The 19,866-nt window shown below is 45.4% G+C and overlaps 1 protein-coding gene across 1 annotated transcript; it reads left to right on the forward strand.

Moving 5' to 3' along the window:
• Nucleotides 1–5,287: 5,287 nt before the first annotated feature.
• Nucleotides 5,288–15,571, forward strand: CYP1B1 (cytochrome P450 family 1 subfamily B member 1). The gene is made up of 3 exons (XM_083732514.1): nt 5,288–5,846; nt 9,211–10,206; nt 12,033–15,571. The coding sequence occupies exons 1-3, from the start codon at nt 5,809–5,811 to the stop codon at nt 12,637–12,639; spliced, it is 1,641 nt and encodes a 546-aa protein (XP_083588640.1). The 5' UTR covers nt 5,288–5,808; the 3' UTR covers nt 12,640–15,571.
• The last annotated feature ends 4,295 nt before the right edge of the window (nt 15,572–19,866 follow it).

Below are 19,866 nucleotides of genomic sequence, written 5' to 3' on the forward strand. Positions count from 1 at the left end.
TCATTCAGTCTCCCATGTCTGCTGAAATGGAAAAAGAAATGGCAATATGCTCCTTCCCACAAGAGGATGTATTTTCCTCGAATACACTAAGACAAGATGGCTCGCCTGGTGCCTTTGTTAATAGGGTTGCGAAATTTCAAAAAGTAAAATTCCTCCCCCCAATATGGTGATTTTAAGCCATACACCCAGGTTTCCCCTGACATTTTGCCGATTCGGCATTTTTGCCCTCGTCAGTTTTACACCCAAACACCAGGACATGTCAGGTATATGGCAAGCCTATTGTTACATATCTTTAGGCGCCAGGCAAAAACATTTCTTTCCCCCAGGCCTGTGGCTTTCCAAACTGGGTGTGTTTATGTTTGTTATTATGGTATGCAATTTAGTGCTTTTATATTGTAAACCATCCTGCAATCGTCGGATGAAGGGCGGCATAGAAATGTAATAAAGAATAATAAAGAATATTAATAAGACAACTCTGGGCAGTGCATGGCAGGATCCCTTTGTTGTTTCTCTGTGAAAAATCCTAGCAAAGTAATTTGCAATACAACAGTACTGCAGTGCAACAGAATCCTGTGGTGCAATTTTGTGCAACCAGCTTTTTAGGCGTTGCTTTGTTCCATCTGCCTTTTAGGACACTGGTGAGGAGAGTAATGAATAGCGTGAGCCACTTGGTTATTAGCTCTCCCTCCCTCCTCCCTTCTGCCTTTCATTATGGTAACTTTACATGCACTTTTAATTTGTGTGCAGACAGGTACAAAAGCATAACCGGATATACCTGTTATTTGCCAATGACCTGAGAGAGTTTAGTTTATGTTAAGCCTGGGGTTATGTCAGAGTTTGCACGCAATTCCCCAATAGATTTGCTGCAGGCAATTAGTGGATAGTGGTGTTGGAAGGGGGAGGAAGTCTTTAAAGTGACAGAACTTTATTTCATTCTCCTTTAGTCTTTTCAAGCACGCAACCAACTTACTTTTATTCCGCACGCAGGCAAAGTTACACATTCTGCTCAGGAAAAGATATGTATAATTTAAACCATATTAAGTTAGGAAGGAATTTGTTGCAATTTGTTAACAATCCCTGCAGCAGCTAACCTTGTGAGTGCTTCTTTCTCTCTCTCTCTCTCTCTCTCTCTCTCTCTCTCTCTCTCTCTCTCTAAAAAAAAATGACTGTTATAAAAGCCAGGCTCCTAATAGCACAGAGACTATGTGATGGCAACGTGCTGTGCTTTGTTAATGCAGGATCATGTGTTGCTTTCTCCATGTGATTTGGTCAGGCACACAATCTTAAAGCCCAGTTCTCTGTGTGTTTTACTCAGAAATAAATCTCACAGAGGTCAGTTTTACTTCTCACACTGGACGTGTGCAGCCTCTACAATGAATTTCAGGAAATCCTGAAAAAATGTGTAACTCAAATGCACACAGTGCATGTTCATTCAAATATACTTTATTTATATCACTTGTCTTCTGGCACACCAAATTGTGAATGACTTTGAAAAAAGAGAACATAAGATAAATTATGTTCAAATATAAATTCTGTTTCTGACGATATCAAATATTTGTGACGTTAACAAAATTTGGGTGGGACAGTTTATTCCATGGGTAGGCAAACTAAGGCCTGGGGGCCAAATCCGGCCCAATCGCCTTCTAAATCCAGCCCACGGATGGTCCGGGCATCAGCGTGTTTTACATGAGTAGAATGTGTCCTTTTATTTAAAATGCATCTCTGGGTTATTTGTGGGGCATAGGAATTTGTTCATTATTATTTTTTTCAAAATATAGTCCGGCCCCCCACAAGGTCTGAAGGACAGTGGACTGGCCCCCTGCTGAAAAGGTTTATTCATTAGTTCTTCTGTGAGACTCAGTCAGAAATAGATAGTGGATAAGGAAGGGATAATAAAGGGTAGCAGTTAGTTCTAATAATTTTCCTGTTAGTCATGACAAAAGTTAATTCATTAGTGAAGGAGAGGTACAGCAAAGTTAGTACAGCATCAGGATCTTTTCTTTGTGGCCATTGTCCATTGTCAGTCTCAAAGGTGGACCAAAGGAAAGTCTGACAAAGGAACGCTTCACCAACAGGAAAATGCTCTCAATCTATAGCTAGGTTCTACCTTTTGATTTTATGACTGGCATAAGAACCAGCCAATCAGCCCTGAGGGTAATACTTCAGCAGGAAACAAGGGGAAGTAGTTCTACCTAAGTTTGATCCAGGCCAGAAGATGGTACATGTGCTCAAAACATGGTAAATGCACTTCCACAGCAGCAGCATCACTAGAATTATTATGGATGTTTGGACTTACCATTGCTTGGCACTGTACATGGAACTTTGATGCCTGTTTGCAAGTTGTATCTTAGCCTATCAGCTGTTGAGTGTGGGCCTCTATGACCATACTCTTCAACTATATTGACTGCATTGTCAAGTCTTGGCACAATTCAAGGTGCCAGTGATTCCCCTTTCAAATCTTATATGGTCTGAGTCCAGCATATCTTGGAAAACTCCTGACCTGAAACCATGGTAGCACTTTCTCTAGAACCACAAACTATGTGCAATGTGATTCTTTCTGAGCTTCCTATGCAATTTCAGGCAGGCAGATGAAGCAAACCAGCTAGCCTTGAGATGGTTGAGAATTGTCTCAACATGGATGCCTGTGTCCACATATTTAGAGAGGTGGGATGTAATTGTCATCAAGGAGATGGAACTTGAACTGTGTGAGCACAACCACCTGCTCTGAACCTACTATTCACCAAGACAAGCATGGCACAGGCGTCGCTGCCATGGGCAGTGCATTCCTTGGAGGCCTGATCTGCTATCCCTGTTGCCTGAGGCAGACCCTCACCTTGCCTCATGGGTAGGCAGACCCTAGAAGCACACAAGCTGCAGATAAGCTCTCCTGCAGAAGCCGCCTTCCCCTCACTCTGCGCTGAATGCAGAAGTGAGGAAGTTTGGGAAATGTCAAAACATACCCTGAGGGAAGATGGGGCTTGTAACAAAAAACAAAAAAAAGCCCAAATATAATAAGGACGGGCACAAAGTATATTTTACACCTGAACTGTAAAACAAAATGCATATTGAAAGAGCTTTGTGAATTGGATAACACTTGAATTGGATACACTTCCTCTTTCTAAACCCCATAAATCTCATGAACATTTCATAAACCAAATGAAATGTTGTATGAGGTCCATTTTTATGAAAAGAGACCAGCTATGTTCTGTCTCTTCTGCAGGGTTCCAAGCAGAAATGGACAGCGGAAGCCTGTCTGTTATGCAAATGGAGGGCTGCCCCACCAACCTCAATCATCCAGTTATGGGGATGGCACTGACTGTCAGCTTTCTCCACCTTAGGGTCAGTGTTGCCCCTGTAGAACTCAGCAGGGAGGATGGAGATGGGGACAAAACTAGAAGGAGTTGGCTCTGTCTGTCATTGGCTCTCCCTCTATGTACTGTTGGCCTCTCTTCCTTCTTTCCTACCAGTCTCAACAGGCACCAGCCACTACTGAAAACAGACCATCCACATCCTTAGGGCTTTCCCCATACAATAACCTCTGCCACCACACACACAAAAGAGTGACAGCTGTCACAGCAGGACAAGCAACTGTTTGCTGTCATTAAAAATAAATAAATCAAAGCATGTGGGTAAATAAATAAATAAATAAATCAAAGCATGAGGACTGGGAGCACACGGTGTTCAAAGAATCAAATATTTTTAAAGCACAGTCAAGGAAATAATAAGTCCCCCAGAGCACAATATTCATCAGGAAGCTTAGTTTGGTCAGAATTGAGTATACTGTACACTTATTGAAACAACACTAAATACACTACATGTGGCAAATGAGCCACCATAGCCACTAGAGGGCCATGAAAATTTGTGTCCCAGGCTTTTTAGACTCGTATACCCATGTAGTATCTGAAACCCAAGGGGAACCTTGGTTACCAGGTGTAAGGTGTCCCCCCCCCCCGCTCTCCTACCACACTATTGGAGAGTAATACATTTCTGAAAAACAAATAAATGACAAAATTATAACCAACAGAATGCCTTTTTGGAGTGACTAGCTGAATGTGTTGTTGGTTTTCTCCATTCACTATCTAACTTATCATATTTAGGATTGGGGATGTTTTTTTTTTTTTTTGCACGGTTGAGATTCATTATGGAACCCTTGGATTCTGTTTTTGTCTTCCCCTATACGCCAATTCACTTGCTTAAGTGGTTTGCAGACATGCTGATGTAGACTTCATTTGCTAGACTTGTACATGTTGGCCTGGATCAAGTGGGAAGGGGCCATAGCTCCGTGGCAGAGCATCTGCCTTGCAAGCAGAAGGTCCCAAGTTCAATCCTGGGCATCTCCAGGTAGGGCTGAGAGACTCCTGCCTGAAAGCTTGAAAAGCTGCTGTCAGTCAGTACAGACAACACTGGCCTTGAGACACCAGTGGTCTGACTCTGCATAAGCCAACTTCCTATGTTTCAGTGTTCCAAGGTGTTTAAAAATCTGCAGGCTGCAGCCAACAATACCTAGCAACTGATCTTTTTGGCTGTAAATCCAGCATATCATTTATCCCCCCCCACAGTGTGGTCTTCAAAGCCCTTTGTCTTTCAGGTCTCATCTTTTCAGATAAAATGAAGAGGGAGAGAACCATGTACGCTGCCTTGAGCTCCCTGGAAAAAACGGTGGGATATAAATGCAGCAAATAATAAATATCAGCGTGTGAAGGGATTCATGGACCCCAGATAGAGGCATGAGGCAACAAATCATGTGGATTTGTGTGGCAAGCAAGGGTGCCAACTTGAATAAAATATTTGGGGGGGGCAGGTAAGCCCCGCTCCACAATCACATGACATGGCACACACACACGATTTGAATGGGATTTTCCCTCAACTTTGGGGTGGGGTTAGCCCCCTCAACTATTTTACTGATGGGTGGGCTGAAGGGACCTCAGCTAGGATTCAGCTACCATTTCAGAGGTAGCATTATGGCCATGCCATGCCAAAGATCTGAGTGTAGCTTCAAAAAAAGATTTGGCATCAAAACACGCCCCCCAACGCTATCCTCTAATTTCACCCTCTGATACCCCGGCGGGGGGGGGGGGTGGCTGGCTGGCTGGCTGGCTGAAGCTGGCAAGTCCTCACACACCTTGCAAAGCCAGCCTGGGAAACAGAAGCCTCTCTAAGAAGTCGAGGGAGGGAGCGAGGGAAGTACCGGGCTGAGCTCCGTCCTGGGAAAGCAGCGCGGGGGGCCCTTTGGCCCGGCGCTCTCCTCCGTCTCCGTTTCCCTGCGGATCTCGCGTGCGCGCCCGGGGAGGGGAGGAGATGGCCAGAGGCTTCCCATCAGCCGCAGATCACGCCAGGCGGACTCCGCACGCAACGGGGAGGTGACACACGCCGAGGGTAGGAAACTTCTCCAGCCTCCGGGGGCAGAGGAGGGCTTTCCCCTACCTCCAGCTCCGCGAGAAGCTTGGGGGGCTGCCTTTTTGCACGGCACTTGCGAGCTCCACTTTCCTCGCGGGGCCCGGAGGGAGCGAGAAGAGGAGACGGCTCGTCTCTCGTCGAGGAAGCAAGACAGTTGCCTGGGCTTCCCCTCGTCGCAAGGCGCTGCTCCTCCCGAAGCAGCCCGAGGGAGACCCCGCCTGGAGGAGCTGGTGGGCGGCAAGCGCAGCACGGCCGGGATCGGGGGCCGCGGCTGGCGCTGATTGGCCGTCGCGAAGGACCTGCTGCCCAGAGTCTAGGAGCGACCGGGATCTTTTCGAAACCGCTCGCTCGTCCTCCCCCAAGCAGGGGCTGCTGCGTGCGTGCGGAGCTCGAGTCTTGGCCGGAGGCAGGATGAGCCAGAGAGATGTGGCAGAAGCTTTGGTGAACAGGTGAGTCCCCGACCCTGCGAACAAGCAACCCCCCCGGCCCGTCCTTTTTAATATGGGGTGGCTTGTGCGAGGAAACAGCCAGTCGTGCCTTTTTGAGGCAATGGATCCTCCTGGGGGGGGGGTGCCCCTACAACATATACTTCCCTTCTTAAGGGCATTTACCCAAATAGCTGCTTTGAGTCTCAGCCCTATAAGTTGGTTTGCTTAGGTCCCCAAGTCTTTGGGTGACAACCTGGGGTGCTTTAAAGAGGTGTAGCTGCATTAGCTTGTGGCAGCAAAACCTGCAAAGACTTCTGCAGCACAGGCAAATACAGTGGTACCTCGGGTTACAGATGTTTCAGGTTACAGACTCCACTAACCCAGAAATAGTACCTTGGGTTAAAAACTTTGCTTTAGAATAAGAACAGAAATCACACAGTGGCAGCGTGGCAGCAGCAGGAGGCCCCATTAGCTAAAGGGGTGCTTCAGGTTAAGAACAGTTTCAGGTTAAGAACGGACCTCCAGAACAAATTAAGTTCCTAACCCGAGGTACCACTGTACAAAGCAGCCACCTCCTAGGGGCCAGGGGCTTCGACCCTCCCCATAAAATATTTGAGGGGCTGCCCCCCGAGTTAATGGGCATTGCCATTCAAATGGTGTTCATGCAGTGCGTCATGTGATTATGTGTGATGGGCTTACCTAGCCCCTCCCCAATATTTTATTCAAGTTGGCACTCCTGGGTGAATGCATCTATTATGGCATCAGCTTCCATGTACTAGAGGTCTCAGATGCAGATGTTGCCCTAAGTTGGCAAGCATAGGTGGAGAAGAGTCCTTGGCTCTCATTTGCCCCCTGCAGTTAGATCCCTTCCACCTGCAGTAGGATAAGGGATCTTGCAGCATCATTTGTAAGTGTGAATGCTGACTTGTTTCCATCTTCAACCCACCTTCTGCACACATGCTGAGGGTGAGGAATGGGAAGGACACTCCCCTGCCCACAATTCTAGAGTAAGGATTTGTGTGGGTAAAAGAGTGGTTTAAAAAACCATGGCAGTGGATACAAGTCCAGAACCCAAGATTCTGAAAGTTTCTAAAAGTGGCTTTCTAAGGCTACTGGTTTGAGTGTGGCCAATCTACAGCATAAGGGTGGCAGCCAACTAAGTCACACTCAGGAGTAGATCCACTGAAATCAATGGCTCTACTGATTCAGAGTATGAAGAACATTGGGTATCACCTTAAGATCCCATTGAACTCAGTCATTCTGGGGCTGCCCCCAAACTATTTGTCTACCCCAGTCCTATCAATGGTAAATTGCATTGACTTGATTTCTGCATATTGGTCGCAATCCTACAATCAATCAATCATAAATCACTTGTCCCATTGCCTTTGGTGGGTCTTGAGGCTGAAACCTATACACATTTACCTGGAAGTAAACCTTCCTGAAAGGGACACGGGTGGCGCTGTGGGTTCAACCACAGAGCCTAGGACTTGCCGAACAGAAGGTCGGCGATTCGAATCCCCGCGACGGAGTGAGCTCCCGTTGCTCAGTCCCTGCTCCTGCCAACCTAGCAGTTCGAAAGCACATCAAAGTGCAAGTAGATAAATAGGTACAGCTCCGGCGGGAAGGTAAACAGCGTTTCCGTGTGCTGCTCTGGTTCGCCAGAAGCGGCTTAGTCATGCTGGCCACATGACCCGGAAGCTATATGGCTTCTCCCTCGGCTAATAAAGTGAGATGAGTGCCGCAACCCCAGAGTCAGCCACGACTGGACCTAATGGTCCCTTTACCACTTACAACAAAACAAACACTGAACTGGGTAACTGCTATGTGTTTAGCATCAGGATATACAACTGCAACCTGAAGGTTAGCTTGTAATCTTAGTTTCCACACAAGTTTCAGTGAAATCAGTGGACTTTGTTTCAAGTAAGGATGTGATGCTCTGCACCTACTTGGGAGTATAGTACATACTATTGAAACTAGTGAGACCAAAAGCTAAGTATCATTTTGAAAAGCTGCAATCCCTTTTTTATTTGGGCAAGCAATTAATGGTCAGGAGAAGAGGGTTGTTTTAATGTACCAGTACGAAAGCAATTCATGGCTCTGCTTGAATTCAGTCTAACTTATTGTGCAGAACACCTTACTTTTGAAGTGATGTGATGGATGCTGTTTAAGTACTGCAAGTTTTCTTACTTCACTGCTAGGTTCCTGCCTGAAACAGTGCATAGATATGCACAAATATGATGAATTCCCACATAACATTTCAAAGTGCAAATTTTCATGGAGTGTTCATGCCTTTTTTCTGGCAGGACTCTGGGAAGCTTTCCAAAAGCACAAACCAAAGATGAAGTTTAGAGCAGGGTGGATGGAAATTGATGGTCTTTATTTTTAAAATATGTTTTTAAAATTTGTAATTTTAAGGAAACTGATTCTTTTATTTGTTTACTCTTTGGCGATATTACATATCATATTTTAAAAAAACACAACTTGGTTTAAACTAAAGCCTGTACTTAATGCAAGCATGCATTCAATGATCCCCTCACATACACTGAATTAAAGCCTGCTTTTCCAACATGGAGGAAAAAACCATGGAGATGATGAATGTGTTATTATACTTGATTATGAGCGTTTCTGATTCTGCAATAAACTTACCAACTTATGCAAAAACAAGTTCCCCCAGAAATTACCACACTTGCTTTTGAAAAGTACTAGATGCTTACAGCTAAAGCTTACTCAAAATTCATTCCAAAAATAGCATTTTTGCTATATACACTTAGAAAGGTGTACACACTCTATACTGGAGTATAGCCCTTGTTTTCAATATTTGGTTCACAGTGCAACCCTGTACTTGTTTATTTGGACTTAAATCTCCTTGTTTCCTGGGGTTTACTCCTTAGCAAGTGCGTTTAAGGGCACGATCAACATTAGTGTTAAGATCCTTGATAGCAAAAAGGCTTTATGAGTTACAAACCAATACACTTGTTACAGCAGCCAATTAACATACACTTCCGTTGAGAAAACACAGAGAAGGTTTAAGTCAGTGTATTTACCCTTCAGACACACACGCACATGCTGCCTAAAATTAACCTGCCCTGGCTCCAAGTATTATTACCGAGTATGTAGGGCAGGCTGCGAATGCTGGACGCCGAGTGTCTATAGCAGGCTTGCAAGTTTGAGGGCCCTCAATTTGGTGGGTGGGGATCCCTTTCCACACAAAGGAAACTGCACGTGCAGGAAGTTTTGGTACATAACAGTTTCCCCCTCTTTTTCAATGGCGCCGCATTTAAAACTGCACCTGCGGCCTGACGCGCGGATGGCGGGGGGCGCTTCCCCGCCGCAGGCTGTGCCGCCTGTCTGTCTCTCCTTGTAACCTCCGCCCTTTTCTCCGCAGCGTGCGCCCCCGCGCCTTGGAAGAGGTGCTCCCGGCCGGCGTGCCCCCGGTGCAGGGCTTCCTGCTGCTGCTGCTCTCGCTGCTGGCCGCCTTCCACGCGGCCAGGCTCCTGCTGCAAGAGCGGCGGCGGCGGCGGAGGCTGGAGCCGCCGGGCCCCTTCCCGTGGCCGCTGCTGGGCAACGCGGCTCAGCTGGGCAGCGCCCCTCACCTGGCCTTCGGGCGCCTGGCGGCCACCTACGGCCACGTCTTCCAGCTGCGCCTGGGCGGCTGGCCCGTGGTGGTGCTGAGCGGCGAGCGCGCCATCCGCGAGGCGCTCATCCGCCAGGGGGCCGCCTTCGCGGGCCGCCCGCCTTTCCCCTCCTTCCAGCTGGTGTCGGGCGGGCGCAGCTTGGCCTTCGGCGGCTACTCGGAGCTGTGGAAGCTGCAGCGGCGCCTTGCGCACTCGACGGTGCGCGCTTTCTCGGCGCGCCGCCTGCTGGAGCGGCCCCTGGTGGCCGAGGCGCGCGCCGTGGTGCGGCTGCTGGTGCGTGCGTGCGCCGGAGGCGCCTTCGTCGACCCGTCGAGGAGCCTGGTGGTGGCCGTGGCCAACGTCATGAGCGCGCTGTGCTTCGGGCGCCGCTACAGCCACGCCGACGCCGAGTTCCGGCGCCTGGTGGGCCGCAACGAGCAGTTTGGGCGCACGGTGGGCGCCGGCAGCCTGGTGGACGTGCTGCCCTGGCTGCAGCGCTTCCCCAACCCGGTGCGCTCCGCCTTCCGCGCCTTCCGCTCCCTCAACCACGAGTTCTACAGCTTCGTGCGCCAAAAGTTCGTGCAGCACCAGAGCAGCCTCCGCCCGGGCGCCGCCCTCCGCGACCTCATGGACGCCTTCCTCCGCCTCCAGCAGGCGCAGCCCGCGCTGCCCTTGGAGCACGTGCCCGCCACCGTCACCGACATCTTCGGCGCCAGCCAGGACACGCTCTCCACCGCCCTGCAGTGGCTCTTGATCTTCCTCATCAGGTGAGCTACTGGGCTGCGGGGTGGGGTGGGGTGGGGACTTGGAAGAGACCGAGGCAAAAGCCCCTCGGAGAATCTCAGGTAGTGGAACTGGCGAACTGGGGACCCGAAGAGGAGCTGATCTCTGCTGAGAGGCGGTGAGAAAGCATTGTTTTCAATCCGAGGGCCACATTCCCCACAGGGCAATCTTCCGAGGACCGCATGAGCGGGTAGGGAGGGATGAGGCTAAAATGGGGGCAGAGCAAGGAATGGGAATTCTAACTTCGTACATTGGTCTGCCAGTTTCTACATGCACCTGCACATCCCGCCCCCCATCCAGGTGAGCAAAAGGCTTTATGGATTGGAGTGCGCACAAACTCTCAAGGAGAGTGCAAAGCCGAAGGGCAAAGAAGCCTGAAGGCCTATATTTTCTTCTTGAGCTGAGGTTCTCCAACCATGTAGAGAAAGCTGAATGTATCTTCCCATAAAGTTGAAGGTGATAGCTGAGGTGCATATGCCATGGACTTTGCCCATTCTTTGAGAAATCCAATTTCTCATTGAATTTGGCCTGATGTGATTATCTGGGTCTTTTGGTTCCCCCATTCTATCCAGGAAAAACGAATGGCCCCCAGATCCTGTTAGGAGTCACATTAGCTTGAATTTCAGTTTGGTATCCTCCATTAAATTGCAATTGTGCTCTTTTAGAACAATGAAGCACCACCTTGCTGTATAGAATTTCAGTAAACTGAAAGTTGTTCCAAAATATCTCCGCCCCCCTTTTAATTGGATGTTTCCTTTCATAATGTGACATACAAGAACAGGTCATATGGCAAAAAAATAGTGGTTCATCATTCCCTTTTCCAAACCATTGCTCAGCCCTCTTACTTCAACCCAGTGCTGTTGTCAAGGGCTCATAGTTTAGCCTAGCTGCCCAAAACAATTTGTGTGTCTGCAGGATAACAAAACCAAACCAATTTGGATCCTACCCTGAGGCCAAAATGTGTAATGCACTAAATAGATTTCCATGTACAAATTAGCTCAGTATTGGGTATTAGCTATTGATATGAAGCCATTAAAACTGTATTGAGTCAATTATTGTATTATCTCTTCTGGACACTAGTATATTCATTGGGAGAATGATAGTTGAGTGTTTTTAGATAAAATGCACATCCTCAAAGCTTCAGAATATATATTATTTTTGGATTCATTGTTTAACAATGCAAGAAGCAAAAGCTCAAATATGAGATTAAACATCTCAAGGCTCTGGTGGGTTAACAGTGAAATTTTGCAAACAGTTTGCAAGCATGTTAACACAAAAACCAGTTCAGTAATTAGCACTGACACAATCCCTTCCCCAACCTGGAACGAGGCAAAGATTGTTCTATTAAGACCAAGTAAAGAAACAACATAGATTTTTACTTCAATTTTGGCATACAGGTTTTTGTACTATTGTGAGAAGTTACCGTATATAAAAACAGACCAAACAGGAATTTGTAAGGAGGAAGAAATTAGTCTCTTCACATTCATAGAGCTGATATGGGTGCTATCCAGTTGCCTGTCCTGCTTGTGTTAATGGAACTTCCCTTCCTCTCCTTGACCTGAAACCTGCTTGGGAGGTTGGGGACCCACTGGAGCAGACTGAGGGCATGAGAGGCTGCTGAGGATACATTGCAGGGGGGACCTGGAGGCACAAGAAGTGGTCACACTTCTATCCCACCTGCCAATTCATCCTCCCCACATTTTACCAGTGGACATACATTGGTTTGGGACATACATTTGCCCAGGTAACCTTTTCTTTCAGAAGAGTTGAGAGAAAATTTCCCAAATGTGTTGTTGTTTTTTTAAACCAGGTACCCAGAGGTACAGGCTAAGCTGCAAGAAGAGATCGATAAAGTTGTCGGCAGGGACCGCTTGCCTTCTGCTGAAGACCAGCCCCACTTGCCTTACGTCATGGCCTTCCTTTACGAATCCATGCGTTTCAGCAGCTTTGTGCCAGTTACCATTCCCCACTCCACCATGGCTGACACCACCTTAATGGGCTACCGCATCCCCAAAGACACCGTGGTCTTTGTCAACCAGTGGTCAGTAAATCACGACCCGGTGAAATGGCCTTCCCCAGAGGAGTTTAACCCACTGAGATTCCTGGATGAGAATGGATTCCTTAACAAAGATCTCACCAGCAGTGTGATGATTTTTTCATTGGGCAAACGTCGGTGCATTGGGGAAGAGTTATCTAAAGTGCAGCTCTTCCTCTTTATTGCCATATTCCTACACCAGTGCAATTTCAGTGCTAATCCAAAGGAAGACACAAAAATGGATTTCACCTATGGCTTGACTATTAAACCCAAGCCGTTTGAACTCAACGTCACACTTCGAGATAACATGGATTTGCTGGATAGCACCGTACAGAGACTTCAGGCAGAAAAGGATTCTGAAAATTGCCTCCCAGATATGTAAACGTTGAAGTTTGAACACTGTTTGTAGTCCTCTTATAAGGATCATTTGCCTTTGCCTTTTTATATTTAAATGAAACATATTGAAATATAATGTATTCTGGAGAGGTAGTAGCATGAAAATGAAGTAAAACAATGCATTATTTTTCAAATATGGATTTGGTTTTAACCATTGGTATTTCATTACCTCTGCATTTCTTGCCAGGCAGAAGCAAAAAGGGCATTCTCCAAAGTTGTTTTAAAAATCTGAAGTTCCTTCCACAGTAGTGTTTAGTTTGGGATTGCCATGCTTCGTTTACTCGTTTTTTTATGGAGCATCCACATGATGGTGCCATCCAATCATTGTCATCCTATCCTATTTTTTCCTGCAGTTCTTCAGTCTTTTTTCAGACCGCAGGAAGTCTGACTTTGCACAAGACCTCTATACCAGTGGAGATTGTGCTGCTCTTTCGTCACTTTAGAAAGGGCAGGATTTTGACACGCCCAGTTTGATGTGTGATGCAGTTGAATCAACACAGCACAATTCACTACTGTTGCAGGCACCATTTTATCATCCCGGTTACACAGTCTTTTTAATAAGCACATTTTAAATGCTTTACAAGGGTTTATGTCTAGTATTGTTATTATTTTTATTACATTGGTGAAATACCACTTAAGTGAAAGTGTGCAAGCACTATGATACTAAAATTTAAAATATGATGGGGTGAAGTCCCTTTCTATCCCCAGCTATCTGGGAAACAATTTTTTTATCCTTTTTTTTAAAAATGGTGCTTTACCATCTGATACAGCTACTCCCTATACTGCCAAAGGTACAAGTTGGGATTGTATGTGTGAATGACAATTGTATTTCAATTCCTTGGTTGTAAAATATCTCTCCATTGACATTCCAGATGTTTTTTTCTGAAGAGATTTTAAATATAAGCACAATTTCATTCTCAAATATTATTGACATTTTCTAAAGTAAGCTGGCACTGATTGTGCATCGCATCTGTTATAACAAATCTTGATTGAGGCAGTGATGTTAAAAGATGTTGAATAAATCATCTGCTTACCTCAGACTATCACACATAGGGATGTAAGGCAATGTTTTAAAGTAATATTTGGAAAATAATTGCATTTGACAACCTAGGTTTTATTGGCTGAGCGCTCTGTTAGTGTCACTCATTGATATACATTCACAAATAGGGACATTATTAATTTGGATAAATGCATATATATAAATAATATGGAAATTGCTAATTAAGGTTGGTTCTGCATTTTAAAACAATTTGAATAAAAAACTGGAAGCACTCATGAGTGCTGTTGAAGCCAAAAGGCTTCTTAATTAGTGTGTTTCCTTCCAGGATTGGACTTTGTTAAATCAGTTCTGGGCTTCTCACTCTAATTGAATCAAGTTCTGCTGTGAGGGGTGGGGGACATGAGGTTTCCCAGTTGCTGTTGGGTTCCCAACTTCCACCATCCATGATGGGCTGGGTCTGATTGGGAGTCCCAAACATCTGGGAAACCACAGGTTCCCCACCCAAGCTCTGCACCAATGAGTGACAAAAGGACTGAGGACCTCATCCATCTTCCATTTAAAATAAATAGAATTGCAGTTGCCTTCAATATAAATAATAGCCCCATAGAGTTAATTCCTAATCTAGGGTTTGGCAATTGCCCCCACCCCAGCCCGCCTCTTTTATCCCCACTTAGGTTTTGAACTTGAATTGCTTTGAATAGGAAAACTTGTTTGGTCATTACCCTTCAAAATTGGGAGTTTAAGGTGTTTGCAAACCAGACCCGAGTGCACTGGTCTCAATTTGTACAGGCTCCTTTTTGAAATGTGATGCTCAGCATACGAATGACATTCAAATGAGGGCGTGGGTCATCGTGATCCCAATCCCCCACTATTAAAACCATATCTGCATAGGGATGTGGTGGCTCATGAAATAATACTATGTTTTCCCCTCCATAGCTAAGGTCCTGTAAGCTTATGCCAGTCATGTTAATTACTTGGGTGTCTCACCATCAAGCTGTCAGGAGCTAGACCAAGGACTAAATGGGTGGCTTTAATCTGAAAACAGAAGGAAAATTTGTAGTTGAGTTGCTTTTCTGGCAGCGCTTCCGAAACTTCTGATCCAAGCCCTGCTGAAATATTCACCTTCTAAAGGTGGCATTACCTTTGAAGCAATAGATTTGCAAGTGAAAATGTGTTTTACTTGATTCACAATGCGTTACTGAACTCTGTAGCCGATTGATAAAATAGTGCTTACCAATATACTGTCATTAAACTCAACAAGATCTGTCTACAAGATAGCAATAAACGTGCATTATCTAGTGCTCTTCCATCTCGTTACCGTTTTAGAGAACATAAAGCAGAAATTTAAAAACAGAGTTAAGATCGATAGAAGGGTAGTATGCTTAGATACTTTGTAGATTATAAAAATAAAATTTGGTATTGCAGAACTTAGCCTGCATCTGTGAAAAGCTCTGTACTACATGAAACATTTTCATGCTCAGGTCTACATTAGATCTGTCATTTAGGATAGTACTATTTCCCTCCAATGCTATGTCTGTAAATATGATTCATCTGTATATTATAGGCTGTGTAAATGCTCCTAACATACCGTAATAGTTCCCAAAAACTCAAGAATCACTGAGTTTATTTTAATACATGCTGATTGTAATTTTGTATTTTATTTTATTTTTCATAAAAGCTATAAAATATATCAGGCTGGTAGTAATTACATTTTGATTACGTAATGATTTTTAAATCCCAGTTTACCAGATTGACTGTATTTTTACATTCAGTTTGTTTGACAGCAAGTTTTAGACCTGGGTTGTTCTTGCTGTTTTAGAATAGATTATTATTTTAATGAAAGAGTAAAGAAAACTTTCTTTTCACACAACCACACACAACCAATCAAATAAATTAAAATAAAACAACTAGTTTCACATACTGCAAATCAATTTCTGATGTACTACATGAAAGTCTAGTTGCAATTTCTTTCTTAGGATACGTGAATCCAAGCTTAAACCAAAGAGTCTCTCTAAAGAGATCACTGTAAGAGTGGAGGGTCTTGAGTATTCAAATTGATGAATGGGAAAGAAAAGGCATTCCTTTATTTCTCCCCTGGCAAGCCTACACTGCTGCATAAGCTTGCCCAGTTCCAAATTCTATTACACCATCTCTTCAGAGCAGACTCCTGCTCATTGTTGCTATAACATGCAGTTTAAACTATGAGGAGATAAGATGACATCCTCTTGTTGCACCCCTCTTGTTGTTTTAACAGGGACAGTTTGCCACCCCCTCACAGGAACATATTAATCCCAACATCGTCCTCAATGGAGAAGTAGAAAGCTCTTACAAACATGGGTAAAGACAAAACACCCAGTTATATACTGCAGCTACTTTGTACTTGCAGAGGTTTACTTCCTTACATGGGTTTGGTGTTTTGCTTGCTATCTTGGCCCAGGGTTTAGGATGGGTAGCCAATGTGTTGTGGACTACAGTTCCCATCTTCCATTATGATTGGTCATGCTGACTGAGGCCAATGGGACTTGTAGTCCAAACATCCTGGAAATAGCCCCTTTGGCTATCTCTGTTTTATGAGATTTCCTATACTGAGAATCTAGCTTCCAAGGATAGAAAACTAAGCTTGTCTTCTGTACCCCACTTGAGTCTTCACACCATTTACCTACTTCACTCCGGATTTGTGTAGGGTTTGTCCCTTAGCCTTTTCTTCTCCAGAAGATGTCCCACAAGGCAGTGAAAATATAGGAGTTTTCCTTCTCCTTCCCAGGTTCATCAGCCCCTTACTTCCCACTACAGTATGTGCAGAAACTGTCTTCTTGACCGTTGGACCCACTATTGGTCTTGTAGCCTCAATCCACCAGAGCCTATTTTCACATGCAGGGAAGTCCCTAGCAGGGTTTGAGACCCATCAGCTACCCTCACCTAGCCAGCCAGTTGAAGCCTGGGTGTGGCCCCTGTCACCTGCTGCCATTTTCCAGGAGCTACAGGGTGCAGGGTGAGGACCAAATGTGGACAAACTATCCCGAAGGAGCATAACATTCCCCCCATACACCCCTTTGCAGATCAAGCTGCTGTTAAAAAGCTAGTTCTAATCTGGTAATTTTACAAGCTATGGGGTTGTGGAAACCTCAAGATGCTTCGAAGATTGTTGGGAGCGTCCATTTTAATTTCCCACAATACCCTGGGCCACCTAATATAGTGTCATTCCAGGGCTTCTGCTTCCTGAAGTGGAGGTCCTGAAGTCAATGCTTGTGGGCTTTGCTGGGGCACTGAAGCTCTGGCAACTACCTGAGGATGCCAGGTGCCAAAATGGAGCCTGCATCCTGCAAGTATCCATTTAAAATAAAATCAGACTTGCACGGTTTCTTGCCTCTGGGTTTGTATAAACATAGCTTTAATTTTTAATACAGGTTTTCCCCTCAGTTGTGGATTTTGGATTGAATGTCTCTGGAGATGATTGATCAAGCAAAACAATAGATCTGAAGATTAAAATCTTTTCCTAGAAACCCTCTGGACTGGAAAAGAAGCTTTGTTTGGGGGATTTCTCCTGCGTCTAGCGAGACGGCGCTTCCTTCCTGTTGCTGAGGTTCAGTTCAGTTGAACAGCTTCAGTCTGAAGCCCTGGCTCATGTTGCAGCTTGCTGCGAGATACAACTGCATTGGCCTCTTGTCTTCTGGCAGAGGTGAGAAGGCAGACCTGTATCTACAGTCCAGAACAATGTGCCTTGTGGGGTAAACGGTGCAAGTGATGCAAGAACAAAAGGGAAGTAGCTTCCCTCCCTGAAGCTGTTTCTGTTTTAAATGCATTCTCTGTCTCTCTTGTGTATCCTAACATCCTGCATGTTGATGCCAAACAGTACCTTCTAAAGTGCGTGACAAGGATGCTGGTAACACTGAGCCCCTTGCAGAGCAGTTAATCCACTCTGGAGGGGAAAAGGAAACCTACAACAGAAGCTAAGTCTCAGTATTGTTAAGCGGGATCAGGTAGAGGGGAAAATGGGAAGAGCTAAATGTAAACAAAGTCTCTGTGTCTGAGGATGGAGTGGCGCAGGGAGAACAAAATAGACATTAGAAAAAGAACTCTTGAAATGCAACCTAGAGCTGTCTTCCACAACGTGGGGCCCTCCAGATGTATTGGACTACAATTCCCATCAGTCCCAGCTAGCACGGCCATGCTGGCTAGGTCTGATGGGAGTTGTGGTTCAAAATATCTGAGGCTACCAAGTGGTGCAAGGCTGATCTGGCAATGGCAAACACGTCAAAGTAGAAATGTTTGGGGATTCGCAAATATCTGATGCAAAGGAACTAGATCTACACTTTTAATGTGTGAGTTGGCAGTTAGCTGTTTCCTTTGGCACTTTTTGAATGTCCCAATATGGTTCTGGGCTCAAAAGTACAGTGGTACCTCCGGTTGCAGACAGGATCCATTCCAGAGCTCTGGTCAGAAAAATACTTCCGGGTTTGCCGCATGCGTATCCCAAAGGATCTGTAACCACAGGTGCATGTAAGAAGAGGTACCACTGTATATCCAATTACATTAAATACCAGAAACTGACTGGTTCATCCATACCTACACTAGAGCTACTATCTTGACCACATTTAATCAGAGGGTGTTGGTCTCAGAAAGAAATAATGGGGAGCCCCTGCCTATCACTGCCCAGTGCCCCCAACAGATTATGCCCAAGGGAAGGTTTTTCACCCCTGCTGTGGAGAAGGAACTCAGTCTTATAAAGCCAACCAAAGGAGGGTGGGGGAACCAGTATGAAAAACAGATGACAATGCACCCCCCAATAGTTACATTTAGGTAAGGTAAGGTAAGAAGCTGTTGCTTCTGAAAGCTTTTCCTGATGTTACCCCAGTGGTTAGGAAGTTCCTAGTTCAAATCTCTTCTTGGCCATGAATTACTAGCTGGCCTTCAGCAAACCACTATTGCCCTATGGGAATAATGTGGGATGTGATAGATAAGTAGCAGTCAAGTACAACATTCCTTGTTTTCCTAGAGAAGACATGCGGGGGAATGTTTGGTCCAGCCAGTCGAAAAATTCCTGTTTCCTCCTGGCCTGGAACATCCTTCCTCTTACATGTGACTAGAGGTGGGCGTGACCTTACCTGTTCAGGTAACAAAAGGGCAAGGCACGCAGCACACTTCCCTTCTTTTCAACTCTTCTCCATCTTCCTTTCGTTGTGTGAGCTGCAGTGACTGCTAGTCTGCAGTCGCTGGGATTATCCCCCCCCGCCATGGGGTAGATCCAAATGTATATACTTTGTAACTAAGTCTGCCTTCAGGGATCCAAATGTGAACTGATGATGTGAGTAATCTTTTATATACTTTACACAAGATTGTGTCATGTTTATTCCTTTAAGAGGGATATAAAGGGGACTTATCAGGAACCAAATAGTAAGAGGCTTAAACAAGCCTGCAACCAGCTACCTGTTGTGAGACTGGCACACCTTACAGGATTGTTGAAGGTATTGTTGATATAGTATGTACAAATACCCCGGCAATTGTATGTAAGTCACAGTATTACCTAAATGATGGTTTAATGGTGAACATGTCTCTATCTGCTCACACAAACTCCTGCATTGTTTCTCCTCCCCCCACCTCCCTGTGCAGCTCAGTACTGTAGCTTGTGGCACATTCCAAACCTGAACTGTGGTTTATTTCCAAAAAGAAAGATATTCAATCAAACTATGAGTAATAAGCTAGAAATAAGCCAAAAACCTTTGTGTAACACCATAAGCTATAGGCTTCATGGAGATCCATCAGGCAAGAATGGGGCACATTTACTCCTAAATATGCAACCCAGGCCATTGTCTATTAGGAACTCTCATCCTCTAAAATGTGCATTATTATTAATGATGCAATAACAGGAAGTGTAACTCTCCAACAGTTTGACTTCACCCCAAAAGGCACACTCCTCCGTTGTCTCCCAAGACAGATGACAACAACAGATGCAACAGAGGCAGAATAGAGAGCAATGTGACCTCCCTCTTTTGTATCTTCTGTTATTTTAGAGCAACTTTCAGGCTATTTCATGCATATTTGCCCCCTTCTGCCGTGCGTAATGAAGGGGACTGGCCAGCCTCAAGTGATCAATCAGGCACCCCTGAGGCTGAAATGAGCCAGCAAGTTGTTCATGACATTCCCACATGTTTCTGCTTTCGGCACTAATGGGAACCTTCTGTACGGCTGGCCCAGCGCTCCCTTCAACAGCAA

The sequence above is a fragment of the Podarcis gaigeae genome, assembly GCF_964106915.1.
Source record: "Podarcis gaigeae genome assembly, chromosome: 3".
Classification (NCBI taxonomy): domain Eukaryota; kingdom Metazoa; phylum Chordata; class Lepidosauria; order Squamata; family Lacertidae; genus Podarcis; species Podarcis gaigeae.

Bases quoted from the DNA above. Each gene is read 5' to 3' on its own strand.
- CYP1B1 (XM_083732514.1), top strand. From the start codon at position 5,809: ATGAGCCAGAGAGATGTGGCAGAAGCTTTGGTGAACAG. The intron at 5,847-9,210 runs GTGAGTCCCCGA...TTTTCTCCGCAG, and splicing joins GCAGAAGCTTTGGTGAACAG to CGTGCGCCCCCGCGCCTTGG. The intron at 10,207-12,032 runs GTGAGCTACTGG...TTTTTAAACCAG, and splicing joins CTCTTGATCTTCCTCATCAG to GTACCCAGAGGTACAGGCTA.